The sequence below is a fragment of the Pelodiscus sinensis genome, chromosome 2 (genome assembly GCF_049634645.1).
Source record: "Pelodiscus sinensis isolate JC-2024 chromosome 2, ASM4963464v1, whole genome shotgun sequence".
In the NCBI taxonomy this organism is placed as follows: domain Eukaryota; kingdom Metazoa; phylum Chordata; order Testudines; family Trionychidae; genus Pelodiscus; species Pelodiscus sinensis.
In genome coordinates this window covers 20042115-20067399 of record NC_134712.1, presented here as the reverse complement: position 1 = coordinate 20067399, position 25285 = coordinate 20042115, and the positions used below count along the sequence as shown (strand labels likewise).

The 25285-nt window shown below is 44.5% G+C and overlaps 1 protein-coding gene across 1 annotated transcript; it reads right to left on the bottom strand.

Moving 5' to 3' along the window:
- Nucleotides 1-1600: 1600 nt before the first annotated feature.
- Nucleotides 1601-24878, bottom strand: DERL1 (derlin 1). The gene is made up of 8 exons (XM_075920172.1): nt 24494-24878; nt 23199-23310; nt 16594-16658; nt 11704-11730; nt 8838-8933; nt 7971-8023; nt 6647-6757; nt 1601-4043 (listed from the first exon to the last, which is right to left on the bottom strand). Exons 1-8 carry the CDS (start codon nt 24644-24646, stop codon nt 3908-3910), a joined length of 753 nt encoding a protein of 250 aa, XP_075776287.1. The 5' UTR covers nt 24647-24878; the 3' UTR covers nt 1601-3907.
- Nucleotides 24879-25285: the final 407 nt, after the last annotated feature.

The window sequence follows — 25285 nt, the reverse complement described above, 5'->3', positions numbered from 1 at the left end:
CGAGGATCAAGGGATGTCTCGAAATAGCACATTATTTCAAAATTTGGTGCTGTGTAGATGCACCCTAACAGATCAGGAACCAGCTGATTTAACAAGAAACAAGGGCAAAGGACACAAAGACACAGAGCAAAATAAATCTGGATTAAGTGACAGCTTGGCTCTTGAGGGAGAAAAGGCAGAGTGTCCTACCAAACAGGGCACTAGAATGGCTCTTCCCCTAATCAGTGCTTCAGTTTCCCCTCTTGTCTTTATAATAGGAAACAGTTTCTGGTCCAGCCAACACCCAATTAAGGATAAGTATCAATTAATATACTAGTTGAGAAGTCGATGGAATTTTCATTGGCTACTCGACTAGTCGTTAAGGAAGGGCGCTTTAAGCGCTCACTTCCAGCTCAGGCTGCATCTGAGCACAATTCCCGGCTGCTGCTCTGCACTCGTAAAGGGACAGAGAGGAGCTGGCTCATTCTCTGGTCTCTCGCTGGGTCTCAGGACAACCCTCACACTGCCACTCTGTCTGCTTGTCTGTCTCCTCTCTGTCCCTCTAAGAGCGCAGAGCGGGGGGAGGCAGGGGGTGGTGGTGACTGAATAGTCGATAAGCTCCTGCTTATCAAGTAGTACTATCGGGTAGTTGACTACTCGACTACTCCTCCACATTCCTACACCCAAGGGCAGTGTCTACACTGCACCCCTTTTCCGGAAAAGGGATGCAGATTAGACACTTTGGAATAGGCAAATCCGCGGGGGATTTAAATATCCCCCGCGAAATTTGCATTAACATGGCTGCCGCTTTTTTCCGGCAAGTAGGAATAAAAGATCCTCCGGAAAAGGGTTTATTTTCCGGAGAATCACGTTTAGACTGGCGCTTTTCTCCGGCTTATCCCCAAGCCGGAAAAAAGCGGCAGCCATGTTAATGCAAATGCCGCGGGGGATATTTAAATCCCCTGCGGATTTGCCTATTCCAAAGTGTCTAATCTGCATCCCTTTTCCGGAAAAGGGGTGCAGTGTAGACACAGCCAATATGTTTGCACAACACATCTGTTATCTCAACTGGGGCCTCTGTGCTAACTCAATAAAGATGAGGTTATGAACGTAGCTAACAGACTAGTCACTCATCCTAGAGAGGGTAGCAGCTAGAACAGTTTTTGACAGAATGAATTTAGATATCAAAGCGGGGATATAGAAGAGACCGACAAAGGGAGTTAACCATGTAAGGGTCAAACCTGAGTCCCTAGATTTGAATTCAAGTCACCCAAAGAGAAGGCTTGAATGGGAAAAGGGGCTTTCAGAGTGTATGCATAAGAAATTCCCAAAGAAGGAAGAACAAGGAGAAGGGGATCCTGAAAAAGCAAACAGGTGAGCAAAAGAGAAGCATGAAATTACACAAGCACAAGGAACAGAGGGATGCAGCAGACGGTTGAAACCAGTGGAGACAGGCACTATGGAAAACTATAACAGATAAGATCCAAAAAGTAGGTCACTCTCATGAGGCTTTTGATTAAGGATGAGAGATGGCATAAAACAGAGTTTCTTACAGGCTCTTCAGAGAAAAATCAAAAACTTGCAGAAAACTTAAATGTGATTTAGCAAAACAGACAGACAATTTCAGAGATTAAAACTTTAATTTAAACTTTGCCAACAAAAAAAAAATGGTTACAAAAAAAGGGAAATTCCCCGTACAAAAAATTAATGAGTGCCTCCTTATAACAAGGAGAATCTGCCATTGTCAGTGTACACTCAAGTGCACGCAGGTCAAGCTGTAGGTCTTCAAATGGGAAATGTAAAGTGTTCAACGTTAACTTAAGATTAGTTCAGAGTTCCAAATTTACAAGACTCCTGTCACCTTGGTCTTTGAACACAGTTTAATTCAAGAATCTTATGACAAAAGCTTCTCTTTGCCTTGCAAACACAACAGACTTGTAGAGTCACAGAAGGCACTGCTCATACAGCATGCACTGGAGAGAAAAATTCACCTTTGTACAGAGGACACCACTTAACCACGCTGAACTCCCACTTGTGCTGTCCGTCACCACAGAGATGAATTTCAACCAGAATGCATGTAAACCATAACCTATGTGACAATCACTTAAACGGTCACTTGTCTTAGCAGTTAGATCCTGCTTCTAAAATGAAGACAACTGCTCTGGAGAAAGTGATTTACACATGACCAATTGGAGACCAGCTGCAACATGACTACTGTATGCATTATAGCTTCTGGACTGTCACAAGTCAGCATCACTAATGAGAATAGATACAGTAGCATTTCCATCAGTGGAATCTTTCCACTTACCATTATTAAAACATAAATAGGACAAGGCAAGAGCATCTTTAAAACTTGATTACCGAAACTAGAATGGCTAAGTGAATTTTGAACCTTTATATACCTACACAGCCATGAACACATAGCATGATCACCACTTCTTTGCATTCATCCATGAGCCAGAAGACCACCATAACTATGGTGTGTTAAGAGAAAATGCATCCTTCTGAAGCCAGTCACAGATAAAAGGACTTATTTGCTTATTTTCTTCCCAGGCTCAGGGTGAGTGGCAGTATTTAGAAATCTACAAGTTTAGTGCCAGAAAAAAAAACAGCAGTAATAACAACATTGTTACTTACTATTTTCATGGCACTATATAAAACTAACTGAACCTGTGTGGTAAGTATCACCCCCATTTTACAGACAGGACAACAGAGATATGGAGGCCAAATAACTTGCTCAAGGCCATATGGTGAATCAGTGGGAAGAGCCAGGATTAGAATTTCCTAGCTCCTAGTAATGTACACTGCTCACTAGAGCCCATTGGTTCATGATTACATTAGGAAAATGCTATAGCTCTCTATCAATCATTTCTCCCACTTCTTCCCAAGAGAAAAATAGAGTAACTGTGAAAAGAAGAACTGATTATAACAGCTTTATATAGTTTGTTTGACAATGAGAAAGGCCTTTAAAAAGCAATCAGTTCTTTTATTTCCAGTTTTGATTTAATTTCTTAAAAATTTTAAAGAGAATGCAGAAGTCTGTTTGATATAGACATAACTCTGCAGTCAAAACCCTTCACGTGAACACCCAAAATGTGATACTGTCTACTTGTAAAATAAGATTTTTGCTCTTTAATTTTGCAAATAAAATATAAACCCTGAAGCCAACTTTTTTTTTTCAGATTTCAGGAGAGTTAGCAACAGCCATAATTTTGGTGTAAACACACGGAATCTTGTACATTACACCGACTGTTCAGAGAGAGAGAGATCCACGAATATTGGTAACAGCTTTTTTCCCCCAATTTCTTATGGCAATCCTCTCTCCTCTTCCTGCAGTGCATAGGGTAGAATCTCTTCATCAATGTTGCATGACAAGAGAAAATAAAACTGCTTTCTTGAAATATAGTTAGATAATTGAATTAAAACTTCTGAAACTTTTAGTCTTGTTGTTATGAATGCAGTGCAGTAAGTTACTGCCATCTAAGAGGTTACTGAAGACTCTTGATTCCAAACATAAATATTGACGAATCAGCCTTTTCGTTATACAGATGGGGACATTACTTTGAGCCATCCTTTGGCCAGGGACTGGATTTTTAACTTCCATGTATCAGATGAAGAGAAACACAGACAAAACCCATCAGCATCTTCTACTGCATCAGAGAGGAGAGAGGTGGAAGAGACACACTATGACAGATGAACAGTACTAAAGGTGGCTTTTTTTTAATGGCAGTATTGAATTGAGCGCTAATTTCTAACCCGGGGTAAAATCTACATTTTTCTTCAAGAGTTCTTAGTTTTGTCATGCGCCAGAAAAATTCTTTAAGGGTCAACTCCAGAAGCACTGGAGAAAAGACTCAGTTCTTAAGCGCTCTGCACCAACAAACATTCCTATCTGCAGCAACTTTTTGTCAAAAGCAGCAGTGTTTCACTAGTCACCCAACCGAAAACCTTGGCCCCAGTTGTGTCTTCCACCACCCTGTTGATCTTCTGCAGCCCTTCGCACACTGGCGGGTGGAATACCAAATCCTGATACTCCTCCTCTCCTGTTTGGCAGCCATCGGTATCTGGAACACACATTTGGGGGCAGGGAGAAAAGGAGAGAAAGAGACCAAACGCTGAATATAGTACAATTACTCTTTAAAAATCATGGGCTTGAATCACAGCTCATTTTAGTTACTAAAAATTATAAAAAGTATAGCTTTTAATTTATACAGCCATCACATAATTTGCTTTACAAATATTAAGTCTCAATACCCTATGAAGTAGGTATCTTTAGCCCACCTAAAACCTCCCACAAGTTTTATTCTGTAAGTGAGTAGAGACAAGAGGTGTAGGGAAAATTCTACAGTATGTTCCCATTACAATATCGGAGCACCTCCTAATCTTTTAGTGGATTTTTCCTCAACACCCTGTAAAGAAGGGATTTCTATTTTACAGATGAGGAGTCAAGGCAGAAATTAAGTGACTAGCTCAGGGCAGATCAGGGAATCAAAACTGGGTCTCTCAAATATCAGGCTGGCACCCTAACCAATGGGCCATTCTTCCTCTTTGTCACAGCAACTCTTGAATAAATTCAAATGTCCGACAGACCTAGAGTCAAATTCAGCTCTGGGTTAAAGTGGGCACAATTCCACTGAACCCTCACAGAAAACTGGCAAGTCCCAATTCTATAATTTTGTTTTCACAAACAGAACACCATGAAGTTAAAGAACTTCGACACAGAAGTGTCTTAATGTTACCACCATATCCTACTTGCAGAAGCTCCCTACAGATTTTGATACAAAAATCCAGAAGTGGTGCCTCTTCAGAAGTACTATAAACCACTTCTATTCTTGTCAGAATACGGACATGTTCCTATTGGTCTGACCAAGGATGGCTATTCTTACGGTTCTTAATATACTGAGAGGAATTAAATGTATGTATGTATGTATGTATGTAACTGGAATAAAAGACAGAATTATATATAACGAACAACGCTGATGGTAGCTTCAGGGCAGTTTTTTGAAAAACATTTTAAGTACAATTTTTTCTTCTAATATTTAAAAGAAGGGCTTGAAATAGCAAAGACAGCTACCATGTAAGGCTGAGCACCCAACCATGCTGTTGGAAGTTATGCAGTACACTAAAACTCCAACAGTCCAGCACCAAATTGTCCGGTACTCCCGATAGTCTGGCATCAAAATGGCAAGCGCTCCTGACGGAACCAGGATTGAACCCGGAACCACTCAGGTAAGCCGCTCTCACGTGGGTTACAGCAGGGAGTAGAAGTGTTTGGTTCCGGGGGAGGGAGAGGAGGAGAGGGATTGGGTTATTCACGGTATCCCGACCAGCTGCTTGAAAAGCCGGCCGCTCAGCACACGTGCCGGCTGTACCGGGACCTGAGCATAAGTTTGAGGTGCTGGGGGGGGGGGGGGGGAGTGGGATCAGGTTACAGCAGGGAGCAGAAGTGTTTTGCTAAGGGGAGGGAGATTGGGTTACTCACAGTGTCCCAGTCAGCTGATTGGGGAGGGGGGCAGGCCAGGAGATTGGGTTGGGAGTACGCAGTACCTCCTGATACTGATAATATCTGATAATCCAGCACCACCTAAGTCCCAAACGTGCCGGATTATCGGAAGTCTACTGTATTATGTGAATGTTAACCCTGTACCTCATTTTATAATTGACAGCTCAGGTTTTAAAGAGGGATCAACTTGAAGTCATTAAACAAGGGCATGGCAGGGAAAAGCATATATCAAAGGCAGCAGCGCGGGGTGGCAGGCAGCTGGTCTACACGGGGAGCTGGATGTTAAACTTCCCGCCTACCACCCTGCATGGCTGCCTCTGATACAGAGGCAGCAGCACGGGATAGCAGAGGGCTCTCTGGAAGTGGCACCAGGAGTGCCCTGGCTGCTGCCCCTACCCCCAGGGACTACTGAATAGACATATAACCGATAAGATTCCATGTAGTTACACGACTATTTGATTATATTATATCTAACATCCCTATTTTCTATATTGAAACCATTAACAGATTGCTGCTCTGGGATCCAAGTTATTTTACTCATGTGCCGGATACACAGAAAGCAGGTAATATCAATGTGCAATGTATACCCAGCAATACCAAATGTGATATAGAACTAGTCTCTGTAATGTAGGTACTATAGGTTTATTTGCCTTTTAGCTAGAGGAATGGTGCAGGAAAACTGATAAAACTTAATTAATAAGAAAGAAAAACCCAATTAAAAAGTACAATTCTACAATCAAGATAGACAGATATTGCCTTTGTAATACTTCCAGGGATGTCTTTTTATTGCCATTGAATACACTATGCACCATCTCTTCCTTGGGCTAGCAAAGAACATAAACCGATCACTGACTAACAGTCATATGGGCTTTTTAATTCCAAAATTACATACTACCTGGTTTCTTTCACCTTCTTCCCTTGATGCTGTCTACAGTCACAGATAGGTGCTGAATGTCAGTCTGATGTGATATGTTAATTTCTATGTGAGAAGGTATGGCAGTTGTCCCAATTGTTGGCTGATTAGCCCAGGGAAACAATCTTATCCCCTCTATCCCAGCAAATGTATTTAAAATGTGATATAGGAAGCACTTTACTTTTCCAGTTACAGTATCCCTAGAAAAGTATGCCAAAGAAATGACTAGTTTAAAAAACAAAAAAACTTACAGAAACTGGGGTGTGGTTAGAAAATTCCTTCCTCCCAAGTCCATTGGATATTTAAACATTAAGAAGAAATACAGGTGTCCAACCAGATTTCCTATTAGCTCATTGATGATACTGCAAGGCAAGAAGAAAGATTTCAATTTCAGAACTTGGTGATTTTGTGAAATTTTTCAGCTATTTTTTGTGTACGCACTATGGGAGTCACATGCATTATAGCCTCATCTTCCCCTTACTCCCCCACCAACATTAAAAACACATTAATGCCCGCTTATTGCAGGCTACCTCTCAGTCAACTTCCCTATCAGCATCAACACTTCAGCAAGCCTTTCCAATACTGTCCTTTCAGGCCTTCTCCAGCCATTCTTGAATGATATAATCCCATTAATACTCTCATCAAAAAACAGACATTATAGCTATCAACAGTCCCCATCTCCTGAAAAAATATATTGCTATTTCCATTGGACAGCCTGCCCTCTGCTGTTTAAAACTTTTGTTGGGCCCCAATTCAGCAGTGGGCCTTGCGGTATTTTCTTCCATGCGTAGAAACAGCAAGTATCTAGCAAGCAGCAGTTTCCTGAACTGGGGAGAAGTCAAATCTGAGAGAGAACCAGAATCTGAACACACAAATTCTGATTCCTTATCCACTTCTCTTAGTAGACCACATAAGATTATTATTTGTATTACGGGGCCACCAAGAGATTAGGGCACCACTGTACAAGAGATTGTAAGAACATAGAGAATCCCTGCCCCAAAGAGCTTACAGGCTAACTAGACAAAACAACAACAAAATACAAGGAGACTGCTCAGAGAGATAATGGTAGGAAAGTATCATATTGCTGTGAGGGGGCAGGGAAGGTTGTTGCTGTTTTTTTGTTTGTTTTTTAAATCATGGAAGGCCAGGCTTAGGGGAAATGGCAGCAGAGAAGAGTTAACAGGAAGAAGCGAGTAAGATGTAACTACTCCATCAAAAAGACATTATTTAAAGGTGGGCTTTTAGGAAGAGCAGTATTTGCAAATCCTGATGGTTGAAATTTCCCTTTTCAAGAAAACCCAATCCTTCAATGTACTATATTAACAAGACATACTGTTTCTTCCCTCCCCAACCACGTTTTCTACAAGATTTCAGCATCACATTTATTTTCCTGTGTAGTTTAGAGCCATCATATTAAAAATACAATAATCATATTGCTAGTCTTTCGGTTGGCTTGAAGCCCCTTTATTTTTATGTTATTGGTTCCAAACATCCTCTGAATGAGCAATATATAGAACACTACGCGAGCAAAGAAAACAGATATAGCTCATGTGAGCAAGCATAATGAATACTTACGATCCTCCAATGATGTAGTTGAATCCCAGAATAACCCAGGGCAGATAACAAGCCTAGCAGAAACCACAAGCAAAACAGAGAAGTCATGAAAACTGAAGGTCAGCAGAAGGCTGCACAAATTCCTTTGCATCTGCATCAGTGTAATCACTTAATCTCAAACATAATTACTACATGAATTCTGGTAAGTTAACTACCAATACATATTAAATGACGTTTAAGCATTTTATAGTTTTTATATAAATGTAAAGAATTATCAGTGTTTAAACAAATGTCTCCCTCACACTCAGTCTCTACTGAAGTCAAACAAAAAGAAGCTGGGTTGTGGAAGAGGAAATTATTCAGAACATGAACATTTTACTGAGCAGTAATGAAAACTGTGACTGGTGAAGAAAATTAGTTATTGAAGAAAGGTGGCTTTTATTCAGGTTAAGGCTGACCAGAAAGTCTTTTGATTGTGGTGTCAGCTTTTAAGAAAAGTTCACCTCTATTTTGGGGGCACTTATAGCTGTTGCGGTACACAACTGCTTACACCATGTGACACACATTGGGGACCGAACTCTGATCTTTTCCCAGAGCTCCTAACCCCTTCTGATGGGAGGTCAGCAAAATCTCTCTCTGGAGAATCTGCTTTTTATTGATAGCTCATGGCTGACTGAAAAGTGACTGACTTCAGAAGATACTGCATCCAGCCCCTGTCAACAGGTAGCATGAAACTCTTTTAGACTTTGGAGGCGGGGGGGGGGGGGGGAGGGTGTGTGTGTGTGTGTGTGTGTGTGTGTGTGTGTGTGTGTGTGTGTGTGTGTGTGTGTGTGTGTGTGTGTGTGTGAATCCCAGAAGAAAGCTGTATCAACATCGTGCATGCTGTACCTTAAATCTTGTCCCAAACCAAAATGATACAATCATGTCTCGGTTTAGCTGGGCCCAGACATAAAGCACTGACATTATCAAGGGAATCATCAGCAACTGCAATACAAAGAAAGTAAACAAAAATAATTACATCCATCTAAAACCTCTGAGGAGCTTAAAAAGAGGGCTAGTTTTAGAAATGCTGTTAATATGATACATCAGTATAGTCTTCTAATAATTAAAGTGAAGGCTTTTGCTGCATCAATATGCCCAAACCAACAAGTCATTCTGTTTTATTGTGTGGAAAACTGGTCTCACTAGCTTGCTGGGTCTATAATCCCATTAGTAATGTACTTCCACTTACGGGTCTCCAGAAATATTATAGACTTCCCAGTTCTTGGAAGACTTAAAAAAAGTCTGCTGTACATCTGTTAAAAGATTCTGAGAGAGGACAGCAAGACTTCTGTCACTCCCAGAAATGACAGTACAGAAACCAATTGCTTATTCAGTGCAATACATTCAGCAGTGTCCATACTTATCTGTTTTACTAATCTGTTAGAGTTCTTTGAAGGGGTTAACAAACATGTGGACAAGGGGGATCCAGTAGATATAGTATACTTGGATTTTCAGAAAGCCTTTGACAAGGTCCCTCACCAAAAGCTCTTGTGTAAATTACATGGCCATGGGATAAGAGGGAAGGTCGTTTCATGGATTGAGAACTGGTTAAAAGACAGGAAACAAAGGATAGGAATAAATGGTAAATTTTCAGATTGGAGAGGGGTAACTAGTGGTGTACCCCAGAGGAGGCTGTGAAGGCTAGGACTATAATAGAGTTTAAAGAGAAGCTAGATAATTTCATGGAGGTTAGATCCATAAAAGGCTATTAGACAGGGGATAAAATGGTGTCCTTGGCCTCTGTTTGTCAGAGGCTGGAGAGGGATGGCAGGAGACAAATCGCTTGATCATTGTCTTCGGTCCACCCTCTCTGGGGCACCTGGTGCTGGCCACTGTCGGTAGACAGGCTACTGGGCTAGATGGACCTTTGGTCTGACCCAGTACGGCCATTTTTATGTTCTTATGTTATGTTCTTATGTTCTGCTGTATAGGTCTAACCTAAAGAAATGCACCAAATAAGTAATTTCCATTATTTTAAAACTATTGAATTAGGCTAAACTGATCTGCACTAGTTAAAGCAGTTTAAATGCATCTTATTAGGGCAGGGATGGGGACCCTCCGGTCCGCATACCAGATCTGGCCTCTGGCTTAATTTCATCTGGCCCCTGGCAAGTCCCTTGAGTGTCTGCACCCCCATGCAACGATTCACAAAGCACCTCATACTACCCTCACCTGCAGTACTGCATCTCCCTTTGGCCAGGAACAGTAGGCAATGGGTGCTATGGGGGCAGTGTTTCAGGCAAGGGTAGTGCACAGACATGTCTGCCACTTCTGAATCCAGGTGGTGCTGGAGGTAAGCTTCCTACACCCCCTCCTGTAGCCCAATAACCTGATCCAATCCTGAGCCCACTTCAGCAAAGAACAGGAGTAAGTTCAGCTAATTAGTTTGCAGTAGTATTTTAAGAAAATACACGCTAACCCATGAATACTATTTTCTTGGTATCATGTACGTACACACACACACGACAATAAGTGGACATACATGTTCATTTACAGTATATCTAACACTAAAAAGTAAAACAACAAGGAGTTCTCTTTATGATGGTTTGTTGAAGCTTGTCAAGAGTCGTGGTGGAGTTCCAATCACTGGCAAATTTTGGAGGTTTTTCTAAAAGATCTGTTCTAGGAATTATTCTGAGGAAATTGTAAAGCTTGTGTTACAAAAGAAGTCAGACTAGATGATTGCAATGGTCCCTTCTGACTTCAGAATCTATGAAAATTAACACTATGCAAGGTGACCTCAGTACTAATTTTATGAACATCATATGGAGGAGGAAATTTTCCCCACTCCACATCACTTTTTTTTTTTCCATTACCTTTTTTAGAGTGCCCTAAAATCAGTTTAGGCTTCACTTCAGACTGCAGATGTAGTCTAAGGGATTATCTGCAAGGTTTTATACAAGAGACTAGATGTGCCAGAGCAAGGGAGGAAGTGAGAAAGGAGAAATACAGTCTATACGTGGAAGTGGTCAAAGACAAGAAGGGAAAAGAAAAGAAGAGAAACACACCAGACTAAAACCAAATGTACCTCAGAAACAACTTATCTGTGGCTCAAAAGATAAGAAGTCTGCACCATCCAATAAAGTCACTTTAAGCCAACTGACACGATCGAAGACTCTTTTAGTAAGATCTATTTTAATCATTACTGGGATAGTCTCCTACTTTACATTTCTGAAATTAATCCTGGTTCTTTGTCAGAAACATGCTTAAATTTTGCTTTTTAGATTATCAAAGTAATACGAATTCACCTAGAATGGGATTCTTTCCAAGTCATCTCACTACTGAACTTTAGCGTAAGAACTGTTTTTTAGCTGAAAGGGTAAAAAAGTAAATTCTGTAGGTCCTAATGTTAATCCATTATTGGGGGGAAATAAAAGTCCATGGATGAAATCCTGGCTCTTTGGAGATCAATGGCAAAAATTCCAATTGACTTCAAAAAGGCCAGGATTTCACCCCTTAATTCTTGAGTTATATAACTGAGTTTCACAATACACCCATGCCTGCTGTGCCGGAATGAGTTAACTATATCTAGTTTACAACAAAAAGATTAACAGCCTTTATTGCTCTTCTAAAATAGCCCCAGAAACAAAAGTCAGCAATTTCCCAAAATACTGATGTGTAATCTAAACACACACACTTGACATTAAAAATATTCTACCTAGAAGTAAATGTAATGTTACGAAATTTTCTTTTAAAATTGTGTCTTGCTTACCTGCATATCCATCAACAAGCCGGTTATCTTTCATTGGACTACTAAGGAAAATACAATGCAGAAAATGTGCTAGACCATGGTGATTTTTAAACTGATTCAGATTTTAATTTGATTTTTTACAAGTAAACTTTGTGTTCCTGAAAAATGCCAGATCAAGAATGCTTCCAAATCACCTCCTCTAAGATCCACAGAACAGATTGATTCCAGCTTCTCCCACTGAGCCCTGCCAATGGGACTCAATTATGACGTGAAGTGACCCCACCTACACCTGAGAAACCATGCTCACTTTTCATGCCCATTCAACCTAGGGATGTTAAATTTAGATTAATCAATTAATCGAATAGTCGATGGACTACTAAATTAATCGATAAGGGCACCTCCACCTCTCACAGGGCTCTTGTACATTTCAGAAGCAAGAAGCATGGGGCTAGCGAGGGACTGCTTGAGTTCCCTGTTCACCCTGTGCTTCCCGTGGCACTACATTTCAAAAGTGCTACATTTCAAAGGCGGAAGCACTGCCAGTTCTCCACTGCGCTGTCCCCCCATGTGGAGATGGTGCTGGGGGGGGGGAAACCAGCTTTAGAGCCAGTCCCCTCCCAGCACCAGCTCCTGCTCCCTCCACTTGCTGCCGCTCTCTGACAGAGGCAGCGGGGGGGAGAGGGGCTGACTAGTCAAGTCACTAGTCAACTACATCCCTAATTCAACACTTTGGTTTATACCAAATTATTTATTTTCCAATGGGGAACGGGGGGATGTTTTTCCCACCAGGGGCCAATGGACCTCAGAAAAGAAAAGAAAGTCACAGGCTACACACATCCCCACTAAGGATGTTAAAAAGCAAATAATTTACTAGTCAAGTAGTCGATGGAATTTCCATTGACTACTCAACTAGTCGATAGGCACTTCCACATTCCTCCTTTGAAATATCAGAGGGGTAGCCGTGTTAGTCTGAATCTGCAGAAGCGATGAGGAGTCCTGTGGCACCTTATAGATGCATGCATCTGACGAAGTGGGTCTTTGCCCACGAAAGCTTATGCTCCTACACTTCAGTTAGTCTATAAGGTGCCACAGGACTCCTCATCGCTCCTCCTTTGAAATGTACAAGAGCCCCCATGGGGCTCTTGTACATTTCAAAGGAGGAATGCGGAACTCCGTGTTCAGCCTCCCGGAGCCAGCGGGAAGTCCTGCTGACTCTGGGCTGCACATGGCGTGCCAGCTTTGAAATGTACACGAGTCCCCAGTGGGGGCTCTTGTGCATTTCAAAACAGAAGCGCCCTCACAGAGCCTGGGGCCAGCAGGGGACTCAGAGTCCCCCGATGACCTGGGCTCCACGCGGCACTGCCGCTTTGAAACGCCATGGTGACATTTTAAAGGGGGCAGCGCCGCACAGCTGAGCCCGGGACCAGCCCTGCGTTGCGGCCCCTTTGACACGCTGCCTTAATATTTCAAAGGGGCAGTGCTGCATGGAGCCCTGGGTCAACATCTTGCGGTGCTGCTTTAAAATGCCAAGATGGCGTTTCAAAGGGATAGCACCGCACCGCTGAGCCCAGGCTCAGCTGTGTGGTGCCATCCCTTTGAAACAAATGCGGCATCACTGCATGGAGCCTGGGTATGGAGATGCCGCTTTGAAGTACCCCCTCTTCTGCCCTCCTTCCCCCGCACCTTTGCTGCCTCTATCTGGGGGTGAAATTAACTAGTCGACTGGACTATCCGTTAAGTTGCTTATCGGCTAGTCAACTAGTCCTTAACATCCTTAATCCCCACCAGTGGGGCATGAGGGGGATGGCAAAGGCTCAGAGCTTCCCCTAAGGTTTGGGATCAGGGTTGCCAACTTTCCTGAACAGATGAATTGGACACCATTGCTGCATATGGCAATGGTATCCAGTCTATTGGTTGGGAACATTGGCAACCTTCTAATTGGGACAGGGCCAAAAACGAGGGGTTCAGGATGCAGAAAGAGGCTCCAGGCTGGGGCAGAGGACTGAGGTGTGGGAGAAGGGTGAGGGCTCTGACTGCTGGTGCAGGTTCTGGGATGGGGGTAGAGGCTCTGATTGGGACCCCGGAATGGGATCAAGGGTGGGAGCAGGCTTCAAGGTAGGCGATTAAGGGGGGGGTGCAAGTTCTGTGTGAGAGTCACGATGCTGGAGTAGTCTAAGGGCTGAGATAGGTGGCTGGCATGCAGGAGGGGGTGTAAGGGCAGTTCCCTCAGGCAGCTTTTTAATTCAGAAGTAGCCAGCATCTCCCTGAGGCTCCTGGCAGGGAGGGGGGCCTCTGTGTGCTGTCCTTGCCTGCACATGCTGGCCCCCCACACTTTCCACTGCCTGCGGTTCATGGCTAATGGGAGGTCAGAGGGGGGCAGCACATAGAACTTCCCGGATTGCTACAAGCCAGTGCTTGTAGCTCCAGCTCTGCGCTGGGGGACTTGGAGACTTGCTTTGGACCATATTGAATCAAAGAGGGGGCTGGATGTGCTGCAGGTTCCTCACTAGGGATGTTAAATTTAGATTAATAGTCCAATCGAATCGATGCAATTTTCTTTGATTAGTTGATAAGGGCGCCTTGATTAGTTTAGAAGGGGTTGTTGCTACACTTCAAAGGCAAAAGCGCTGCAGGATCACGGGGTCAGTGTGGGACTCAAGCAATCCCCAGCTGACCCCAGGCTCCACGCGGCACTGCCGCTTTGAAACACCATGTGCAGCCTGGGGCCAGCTGGGGATCCAGGCAGCATGAAGCATTTCAAAGTAGTGGATCCCAGGCTCCACGCAGCACCACTGCTTTGAAGCGCCCCCTCCTCTTCCCCATCCTATTACTGCCACTTTCTGATAGAGGCAGCAAGGGGGGGGGAGTGACTAGTCAACTAGTGCGTCGACTCTCCGATAAGCATTTGCTTATGGGATAGTCAACTAGTCGTTCATATCCCTATTTCTCACCCGGGATTTGTAATCTCAAGGAAACAGCAAGCAAATCAACTGAAAATGTAATGTCACTAATAACAAGTAACAAAAAACAGTGTCTCAAAATTTACTGATGAAACCTTCCAATGCTACTATGACGACTAGGAAACTGAATTACCTGTTGAAGTTTTTGTTTTAACAGATAACAGTACTATTCCTCAGTAACTGTAGTACCAAATGCAACTATAGTCTGAAAAAGAAACCAATGTGACACTATGGGCCTGTGGGTTTCTCTACAGACTTCTGTATCAAGTTTGTACTATTTTGCAAGTTAAGAGAAACAGTCTAATTGCACACTCTTGCGGGGAGAGGGGAGTAGGTCTTTAAAAAAAGAAAAAAAATCAAGCTGTAATCAGAGTCTTAGGGTACGTCTAGACTACATGCCTCTGGTGACAGAGGCATGTAGATTAGACTACCCGGCATAGGAAAATGAAGCGGCGATTTAAATAATCGCCGCTTCATTTAAATTTACATGGCTGCCGCGCTGAGCCTATCAGCTGTTTGTTGGCTCAGCGTGGTAGTCTGGACGCGCGGGGGTCGACATCAAAGGCATTTGTAGACCTCCCAGGGCCAGGGCACGCGCAGCGCACCCAGGCGCGGGGCCGGGGCCAGGGCCGGCAAGGGCACGCGCGGCGCACCCAGGGCCGGGGCCGGCCATGCGCCCGGGGCTGGCACCTGCCGCACCCCCGGGGGCGGGGCCAGCCCAAGTTGCTCCACGGGCGCATGTAAAGGGCCCGGTGGGCACCATGGCGCCCGCGGGCACCGGGTTGGGGACCACGGGTCTAGACGTACCCTTACATTAGCACCTAGTCAAAATTCTGCAGTCAGAATTCATCCAATGTTTTTTTTGGCAGTGAAGTAGAATATGCTGAGAGTAGAGATTCCTTCTATACACTGCAGTTAGCAGATATGATTAAAAGAAAAAAATAAGGAGCACATCTATTGATTAAGGTGGCATTCTACATAGCAAGTCTCCTGACCATAACCACAGGTTGTGCTGAATTCACGTCTTCTGTTCCGTCTCAAGCCACAAAACTGTCATAGGTGACCATACTGGGAAAGAATTGCTAAAAATGAACTAATGTTCAGCAGAGAAAAGAAGAGTAAAGAAATAGTGCCGGTGATGGGACTAAAATATACCAATGCAACTTCAAAGGATGGCCTGAGAGGCGGGGAAGTAAATGATTCATAGAGTTGCTAACAGGCTATTAAGCCTTTCACCTCAAGATCAACAACCTGATTTAGGCCTTGGTTACTGAATGCTGTTACCATCTGGTGGTCTTTGTTACATTAGCTTTGTAGTATCATACAGTTCACAGTGATCAAGAGTTCACATAAACCCCAGCACAACCGCCAACTGCTTTTGGAAGCTAAGGATTGGCTGGACATGGCCACTAAATTTGCTCCCAACAAGGGATGTGAACAGGTGACCAAAGGCAGAGGGCTGCTTCAGCTCTGCCTGGCAGCTGGGGCCAGGACCAGCCTGTGTGGAGCTGGGGGGCTGCTCCAGCTGGGCTGGAGGGACCCTCTGACTGGGAGCCTGCTTAATTGGTTAACCAATTAGTGAATTAATCGGGATTTTACATCCCTACTCCCAACCCTAGGAATGGTCCATAAATGGTCAGTATAGAGGTACACTATCAGTGAACTCTGGGAAAGCTTGTATTGCTCTGATATTCTTGTGTGTAAACAAAACTACATATTTTCCAAACTTATCAGACAAACTGGAATTTTGAACTAGCACAATCACTGTGTTTTTCCTCAACAATAATTCCACTGGCTTGCCCTGATGAGTAAGAGCCATCTTTTCATGTCTATGGAAAACTTAATTTATTTTAGTGCTTTCAGCCAATAAAAAATGGTTATGAAGATGCCTTAGATTAGGCATAAACACAAGCAGCAAAGTATGCCAAGAACTTGATGAACAGAAGGATACAACGATGCAAATCCAGTTAAACAGAAGCATGAACATATAATCCGCCGGCCTTCCATCAAAAGCACCTATAAACAAATACAGGAATAAACAAAACAGTTTTCAAGATTTTAGATCACAGTACGTCCCAAGAATTATCTCAGTTGTAGGTCAGCAGAAACACCACATGGTACCAAACACAATTCTCTGAACATAAGAATGGCTATAGTGGGTCAGACCAAGTCCAGTCTGGGGCATTGCAGGAGCCTGGGCTGACTTCGAGGTCCCTTCCAGTTCTAGTATTCCATCATTCTATCCATCAAAGGTCCATCTAGACCAATATCCTGTCTTCTGACTGTGGCCAATGCCAGATGCCCCAGAGAGAATGAACATAACAGGTGATCATCAAGCGATCCATCCCGTCAACCATTCCCAGTTTCTGGCAAGCAGAGGCCAGGGATACCGTCCCTGCTCCTCCTGGCTCATAGCCATTTATGGGCCTATCCTCCAGGAATTTCTCCAGCTCTCTTTTTCTGGTGTTTGAGTGTATGGAATTGCAACACTGGAGAAAGTGGCATTTCAAAATGTGACTATTCAAGAACCTGATCATTTAGATAGCAAATCCCCAAATACTCCAAAAAAACAAAACAAAACCCCATTGTTAATCCTTTTTGACTTATTTGCATATCATCAAAACACAGGTGAGGATCTCATCGAGACACATAGCCATGGGACACCAATGATAGAACACTATTTGATCTGAGGAAGTGGGTCTGGCCCATGAAAGCTCATCATCTAATAAACCATCCTGTTAGTCTTTAAAGTACTACATAGTCCTGTATTTTGTTTCATGGAACACCAGAGTGAGTATTTAAAAAACAAAACAAAACCACCACAACACCACAGAAGAACCACACTTGATTTGTTAAACGGCAAAACGCCTGGGAATCTATACTGCCCTCAACATGCATGTACTTGCCCAAAAAGGTGAAGTTGAAAAGATGGAGTTCTGTTTACAGACATTTGTATTCCATAGCACCAACAACTTTCCTAAGAGTATGTTGATTTGCCAAAATAAGAAAAGCATATAGCTGTTAAAGAGAGTAGCTGACTGTATTTTTAACATCAGAGGCAGTTCAACCTACTTAAAATAAGACACCATCAACTTTAAATTAGGGATGTTAGATATCGTGTAATTGAATAGTCGTGTAACCGCATGTCTATGTGGTTACACAACTATTTCATAGTCTCCAGAGGCTATTTGATAGTCTCCAGAGGCAGGGCCAAAATCTAGTGCGTTCCCAGCCCCACTCCCAGGGAGCCCCCTGCCATCCCATAATGCTGCCTATTTATCAGAGGAAGCAGCGTGGGGTGGCAGATGAGAGCAGAGGCAGCAGTACAGGGTGACAGCAGCCCCTCTCCATGAGATGCGGAGCAGCCTCTGTCCATGGGGAGCTCAGACCCTCCCGGTGAACAGGAGCTGCTGCGTAGGGTTGCCAGGTGGCATAACAAAAAATACTGAACACGCCCCCACCCCCTGCAAAATTCTGTTGAGAAAAAAAAAAAGGTTGGGTGGGGTGGGGTGGGGTGGGGGAAGAGACCAAAGTTGCTTTAAAAAAAAAAAAAAAAGGCACTGTGCCTTTAAATGGCCCAGCACTCCTCACTTCCACCAGACGCGGCAGAGGAAAATTGTCCCTGCTAAACAGGAAATACCAGACATTTCACATGTCCAGTATTTTCTGTTTTTTTTAACTGGACCAGGGACCTGAATAACGGACAGTCTGGGCAAAAACCGGACACCTGGCAACCCTACTGCTGCGGGAGCTAGAACCCCCCCATGGACACGGGCTGATGCCAAGTAACAGCTTCTGTCTGCAATGGGCCCAGGCTCGTCACAGACAGAGGCTGCTTCACAGCAGCCTCCTATGCCCCCTCCTTGCTGCCTCTGTAGGAGGCAGCTGGGCAGGGAAGCAGGCTGGTCCGCGGGAGCCGATACACATGGGGAGCTGGCTTGAAGTCAGTTCCCCACGCATATTGGTTCCAGTCTGGCCCCCTCACCCTCTGTGCTGCTGCCTATCAGAGGCAGAAGCACAGGGGTGGGAGCAAGCACATCCAGTGCTCATGGGAATCCAGCTTTTAGCCAGCTCCTCATGGGCACTGGCTCCAGCTCTCTCCCGCCCCCCCACCTTCGCCCTCACTCCACCCTGACCTTGCTGTCTCTAATACAGAAGCAGCAAGGAGGGGTGGGTAACGAAGTCCACAAGATTAACCGATAAGCCAATTGTGTACTCATCTATGCAATAATATTCCTACTTTAAATCTAATCAACTTTTCAAAGTTAGTTGAAAGTTTCAGGCCCTTTCCCTGATCCTTTTTTCTTATATTATGTTTTTCTCCCTACCATTGCTATAGCAGAGATCCACGCGAACAAAAGTGGAAAGTGATTGGCAATGCCACGGAACCTGATCATGACAAAACGAACAGACTGAAAACAAAAAGAAAACAAAAAACCCAAAGTAATTTTTTTCCTATAAGCTTTTTTACTTCTAGTAATCTTGGGAGTTACTTGTAAGAATAACACATTACAGAAAGTCATGTGTACATTGTGGCTGTGTCTACACTGGGCCACTTATTCCAGAAAAGCAGCCGCTTTTCCGGAATAAGCTGCGAGCTGTCTACACTGGCCCCTTGAATTTCCGGAAAAGCAGTGACGATTCACTGTAAGAAATCAGCTGCTTTTCCGGAAAAACTATGCTGCTCCCGCTCAGGCAAAAGTCCTTTTTCCGGAAAACTGTTCCGGAAAAGGGCCAGTGTAGACAGCACAGTAGTCTTTTCCGGAAAAAAGCCCTGATTGCGAAAATGACTATCGGGCCTTTTTTCCGGAAAAAGGGCTTTTCCGGAAAAGCATCCTGCCAATGTAGATGCTCTTTTTCTGGAAATACTTATAAACGGAAAACTGTTCCGTTTTAAGCATTTCCGGAAAAAGGTGCCAGTGTAGACACAGCCTGTCACTTTAAATGCTTGAGAAAAATGAGCTGCAGATTTCCTGATTTCTGTTCCAGACAATGTGACATAAGTACAACTAGGGTCTGACAGAACCCTCTTACTATACCCCCTTGGTTTAATTCCTTTTTCAATCCTGGCAGTGGTGACATCAGTCACTCTGACAGAATAGCTGTGACCTCAGAATCTTGGTTTCTTCCGGAATTTAGGGAAGTAATTTTTGTTAGCTGGTGACACAGAGATACAATATACTTAAGCTGGCTCTTCTAGAGTTTTGCAGGTTTTTTTAATGTTAGCATGAATTTTGAAATTCATCTTTAACATTAGAAAATGCACAAAGCCTTATATAGCTGACCTTAAGAATTAGGCTATAAATTCTTAAAGAGATAGCCAAGGATGACTTGATAAGTTTACAGGTACCCATGTGGGGAACTAACATTTAATAATAGATTCTTTGGTCAAACAGAGAAAAATATAACACAGTACACTAGCTGGATGTTAAAGTTAGACAGAGTTGGACTGAAAATAAGGCGTTATATAATGATGGGTTCTCCATCACTGATCATTTTTAAATCAAGGTTGGAGGTATGCTCTAGGAAATATTGTAACTTTTATGGCCTGTATTATACAGCAAGTAAGACCAGATAATTACAATGGGCCCTTCTGGCCTTGGAATCTGTGAATTCTTAAGATAATCCAAAGTACGATGTACTCAAGCCCACTGATGAAAGTTGTGCTCTCAGATTGATCGCAACACAGATTTACATTGTGAACCATCTGCAAATGTTTCATTGAGAGTTCCAATAGTACCCAAACAAGTTTCTTAAAAGGGGGTAGGAGTTGATGAAAGAGTTCTGAACCAGTTAAGTTTTTGTATTCCTACACAAATCACTGCTAAGTTACATTTCTTTGGAACATGTTATTGCATCTTATCATGACAGTACTAACTTGTCTTCATTCAAGTGGGATGTACCCTATTAATAATAATGTACAATTTCATTTGACATTCAGTACTATGAGTGCCATATAAAATATCTAGATTTCCCACCCATTGCTCATGGATGAGCTACAAAAGGACATATCGACAAGAACTGTAGTATGTGTATTTTATATAATGTCATCATGAATATTACTTTGAATCTTTTGCTTTTGGGTTTTTTTTAAACAAATATAAAGCATTTATTTCTTTGATTTATTTAGTTCAGCCTGGTGGTATCAAGCCCAGCATTTTAATTTTTTACCCTTTAAAATCTACTATTTATCTATTTAATAGAGTTTGTTAGTCTGTCTGTCTTTTTGTTCAAGAATTCCTCCTAAATGGTAAGAGCTAGGACTACCACATTTGGTATATAGCTACCTCGTGTAACTTAAAGGCAGGTAAGGGTCTGGTTGTGCCAGGGAAATGGGATGAGCATTTTATGGGATTGCTTCTCATAAAAGCACACTGAAAAGAAACAGAATTACCAGGCAGATGAAAGGGGCTGGCTGGGGGCATGTGTCCCCACTTCTGAAACTGTCCTAGCCATGAGCCTCCCACCCCCCCCAAGCACCCTTTAGAAAGGATACTGGGAAGGGGGGGGACTAAAGTTCCCCCTCCCAGATGCGTATGTGGATATTGCTAGCTGTTCTCATCAGGGAGGAAGGTGAAAGCTCACAGTTTGCTGCAATCCTCATTCTGTCCGGGGAGAATAGCAGGCAGACAAGCTGTGCACTTTGCTCTCGCTCCAACAGGGACAGGAAGGGGAAGAGTAAGCAAGCCTGGTACAAATCTCATGGAGAGGAAGGGGGTTGGGCCCTCCCCCCATACTACTCCCTCCACACACACACAGTCCCCTGCCCTGAGCCCCTCCTTAAGGGCTCTCACAAAGCTAGAGTAGTATAAATGAGGTACTCACAACTACTTGGCAAGGAAGAGGTCTACTATACATGCTTTCTGCATACATACCAATGCTACTATTTTGCTTTTCTACAGCATCGACAAGTCTGAAAATTTCCAATTACTTTATCAACACTAAACCTCAAAACATGCCACTCTTTACAAACTAAAAGAGACAAAAAGATTAAGTGACTTGCCAGCATGGACTATGTCTTCTACTTCCTTTACGTTAAGTGATCATATAATCATGCAAAACTGAGGCAGAATTCCCTCCTACTATGTCAAATCCAAAACCAGAAATCCCAATTCTGAATCATGTAAGTGGTCCCACAGAATGGCTGGAGGACTGGGTCCTAAAATAACTAGAGACTCAAAAGTGACCTCTGGAAAACAGAGGGAAGTGTAATGAATTAATTCCATTTTCTATTGATTAAGTGAACGTAAAGACATGAACATTGCTATCTTTCTTTTCCAGAGCATTGCCTGAGTCGTAGTCACTGATCATTCCCATAAGATTTTTTGAATGAAATTGTATATATGTGTAAAGATATTCAATCTATTTGTGAATTCATGTTAAACCCTACAGCAGTGGTTCCCAACCGCTGGTCCATGCACTGGCACCACGTGGCCATCCCCTGCCTGCCGGGCCATGGCATACTGCCAGGCCATGCCCCTAACTGGGCTCCACTGAGGAGCACAGTAGTGTTCTCTCTAAGGTGCACGCTGTGCAGGAATTAAAAGGCCTGCCCAGCTACTCTGCAGTGGGGCCACATGGCGGGCGGCTGCCCCACCCCAAGAGTAGGAGGGCAGCCACCATGCGGCCCTGGCCCTAGCTTCAGCCCTTCCTAGGACTGGAGCTGCAGGCCGTGTGGCGGGCAGCAGCTGCTCCGGTGTCCCCAATTGGAGACAGAGTCATGTGTTAGGTGGCAGCTGCTCTGGTGGCCCTGGCTGGGACCAGAGCCGGAGCTGCAGGGAAGTGAGGTGAGGGTGTCATGTCAGTGAGTAGGGCAATGCGCAGGCAGCCCAAGGCCCATGTGCAGGGGGAGCTACTACAAGACAAACTTCCAGCACAGAGGAGGCTGGAGCTGCATCGCCGGCCATGCACACACCAAGCGCAGATCCCAACCCCAACAGGATGCATCATGAAGGTTAAGTGCAGCTCCTGCCTGCGCCCTGCTCTGGCCAGCTGGGGAGCCCCAGGAGCTATTGGGTCCAACTTGGGCTCAGAGGCTGGTGGTGCGATTCTCCCATGCAGCGCCACTGCCAGGGGGTTGTAGCTGGGCAAATGCTGAGCCTGTGCAACTGCCCCCATATGCTGGGACCTGCCACTTTCTGCCCAAGTCCCCGCATGGGTCATTCCAAGCAGCCTCCTTCCCCTCTCCCAGCTCTCTCTGCCCAGCCTTCGAGCTGCTCTAAGAGGCCAGGGGCTGACACGGGGGGGGGGAGGGAGGGTTCTGGAGGAGGGGGTAGTAGTGGGGGGGGCTACATGGGCAGGGCCGGCACTGGGAGGGGCTAGGGAGATCTGGGGGCTGGCACAGTGGGTGCGTGGGGGGAGGAGGGTTGGGTGCAGTGGAGCTCCGGAGACTGGGGCTTTTGGCAGACCAGTAACATTTTATTGACATATTCATTATATGCCAATAAAATGTCACCAGTCTTCCAAAAGTCTGAGAGTGGTTTTGCTCGTCCACAGTGTAAAAAAGGTTGGGAACCATTGTCCTACGGCATGCATATGCTTCAATTAATAACATACCTGTTTCTAGTCGGGATGAATACTGATACAAAAAATATAAGTTCACCAAATACAGAAATCCAGTCCCTGGACCCACTGGGAAGTAGAATGTTGCAGTTATTGGCCTCCAGATCTGTCCAGACCAAAAAAGTGAGTGTAGTTACATATATTAAAGATAAATGAATAACAACAATGTTCCATTATTAGATTAAGGAGCAAATTCCCGTGTATCAAATTTTGTTATTCTGTGATATGACTTCAAAGGCCCTTGTAACTTATAGCCATAACAGGTAAGACAAAAGAGTTTTATGAGTTGTTTTTAGCTACAGCATAGGTTAACTTCCAAAAGGGCTCTAGAGAACAAGAGAAGTCCTCACAACTATTCTACACAATTTTAAAGACATCCAACCAGGATCCTTTCTATTTACCTTAAGTAAGAAACTCACACAATCTTTTTAGTGTAATTTCATTCAGATAATATCACACACTATTTTTAGTGTTTATGCACCCGCTTTACTAAAGTCCCTGCCTATCAACATCATAAGTAGTCTTTAAACATGTTGCACATAGTAGTCAGCACAGAAATAATCTTGCCACTTCTGAGTTGATATGAGACACTCCAATATGCAACATTTCAGAATGATGTGTTTGGTCCCAAGTTCCATAAATCAGCAGGGATCATTAGCATTAGAGATACGGGACTCCTACTCCACACACTTTGGGGCTGATACTTGGAACAAATTACAGAGGGAATTGTGTTCAGGTCTTTGCTGTTAAGCATGATATATGATCCCCATTCTTTTAAGGCTCCTTTCTCCATTAGTTTTGAGGGGAAAGGGAGAGGACATTAACCATCACATACACACAGAATGAGCAAGAAGCATTTTTTTCTAATACAAAAGTGAGATAACTTAGTGTGGCACCTCAGCAGGCATAAACCCGATCCCAGGAAGTGCCTTCTTGGCACGGGCCCCCTCATTTACAAGTGGAAGTGCAGCCCATCATTTTGGACCAATCCAAGTGCCAGCTGCCACTGCGTGGAGGGACCACACCTTAACTATGAAGGGGAGTTCCCCTGAGCAGTTGACCTGGGTAACAGGGCAGGGCATCTGATGCCTACTATTATCGAAAGAAGGAGACATAGTGAGCAGGGATTCAACCCCGTCTGCACCTCTCTTATCCCACTCTGAGACCCTTCAAGAGTGGAAGGGCCAGGTCCCAGCAGGCACAGCATCCACCTGGTGCAGCTCCCAGAATGCAAAGGCGCTGTCTTTGGCGGCCGCTATGCATGCTGGGACTTGGAGTCCACGGCCTACCTGGAAGCGGCTGAGGAAGGCGTCGGGCCATAGGACAAGGTAGACGGGGCTGATGAGGCCCAGCTTGCCGATCAGCGGCACCGCGATGGAGCTGGCGAACCAGTAGCGGGTAATTAAAGGGATGCTCCGGAACCAGTCCCCTAGATCCGACATGTCTCCGAGCTCGGCCGCCGCCGGAACCTCACTGTCCTCCGGCCACCGCGAGGGCGGGGGTCCAGATCGCGCCGAGGCCGGCGTCCGCCTCCTGCTGCCGCGGCCGCCGGACAACAGGGCGCGTGATGCGGGCGGCGCCAAATCCACGCGTAGCCCGAGTCCAGACGTGGCTCCTGCGAATTCGGCCACCAACAGCTACTTCCGGTTCTCGTGCCCACCCATCCCTCGCATGACACCTCCGTGACAGTGGCGGAAGTCCCGCCTCTTAAGGGGACAGCACCACAGACACCGTGCGCTGCTTGTTGCCCCCTGGCTGCCCACTGCAGACTCACGGGATATCCCTCCCCTCCCCGTTATTATTCCTTTCCCCATAGCTGTGGTCCTCTCCCAACAGAGCCCATCCCCGCAGCATCCTTCCAACCGGACTCCTAGCTCCACAGCCCCCAGTTGCCACCACTGATGCAAATGCTTTCATGTCTGCATTGCAGCAGAAACCGCTCCAAAAGAATATGGATTAGTTAAGAGAGCTATTCCGCAGGGAGCAGCGTGGAGTTCTTTGCCACTGACAACAGTGGCTAAAAAGATCGTTATGAGCCTTAGGATGTAAACTCCTGTTTTAAAGGGATTTTAAATTCTGTT

What these genes read in the sequence shown, in the direction of transcription:
- DERL1 (XM_075920172.1), bottom strand. Translation starts at nt 24,646, where the DNA reads ATGTCGGATCTAGGGGACTGGTTCCGGAGCATCCCTTTAATTACCCGC. An exon ending in TTAACTGGATTTGCATCGTT is followed by an intron (nt 11,731 to 16,593) that starts GTATCCTTCTGT and finishes GTCCAATGAAAG; the next exon opens with ATAACCGGCTTGTTGATGGA. An exon ending in AACTACATCATTGGAGGATC is followed by an intron (nt 6,758 to 7,970) that starts GTAAGTATTCAT and finishes CTTGCCTTGCAG; the next exon opens with TATCATCAATGAGCTAATAG.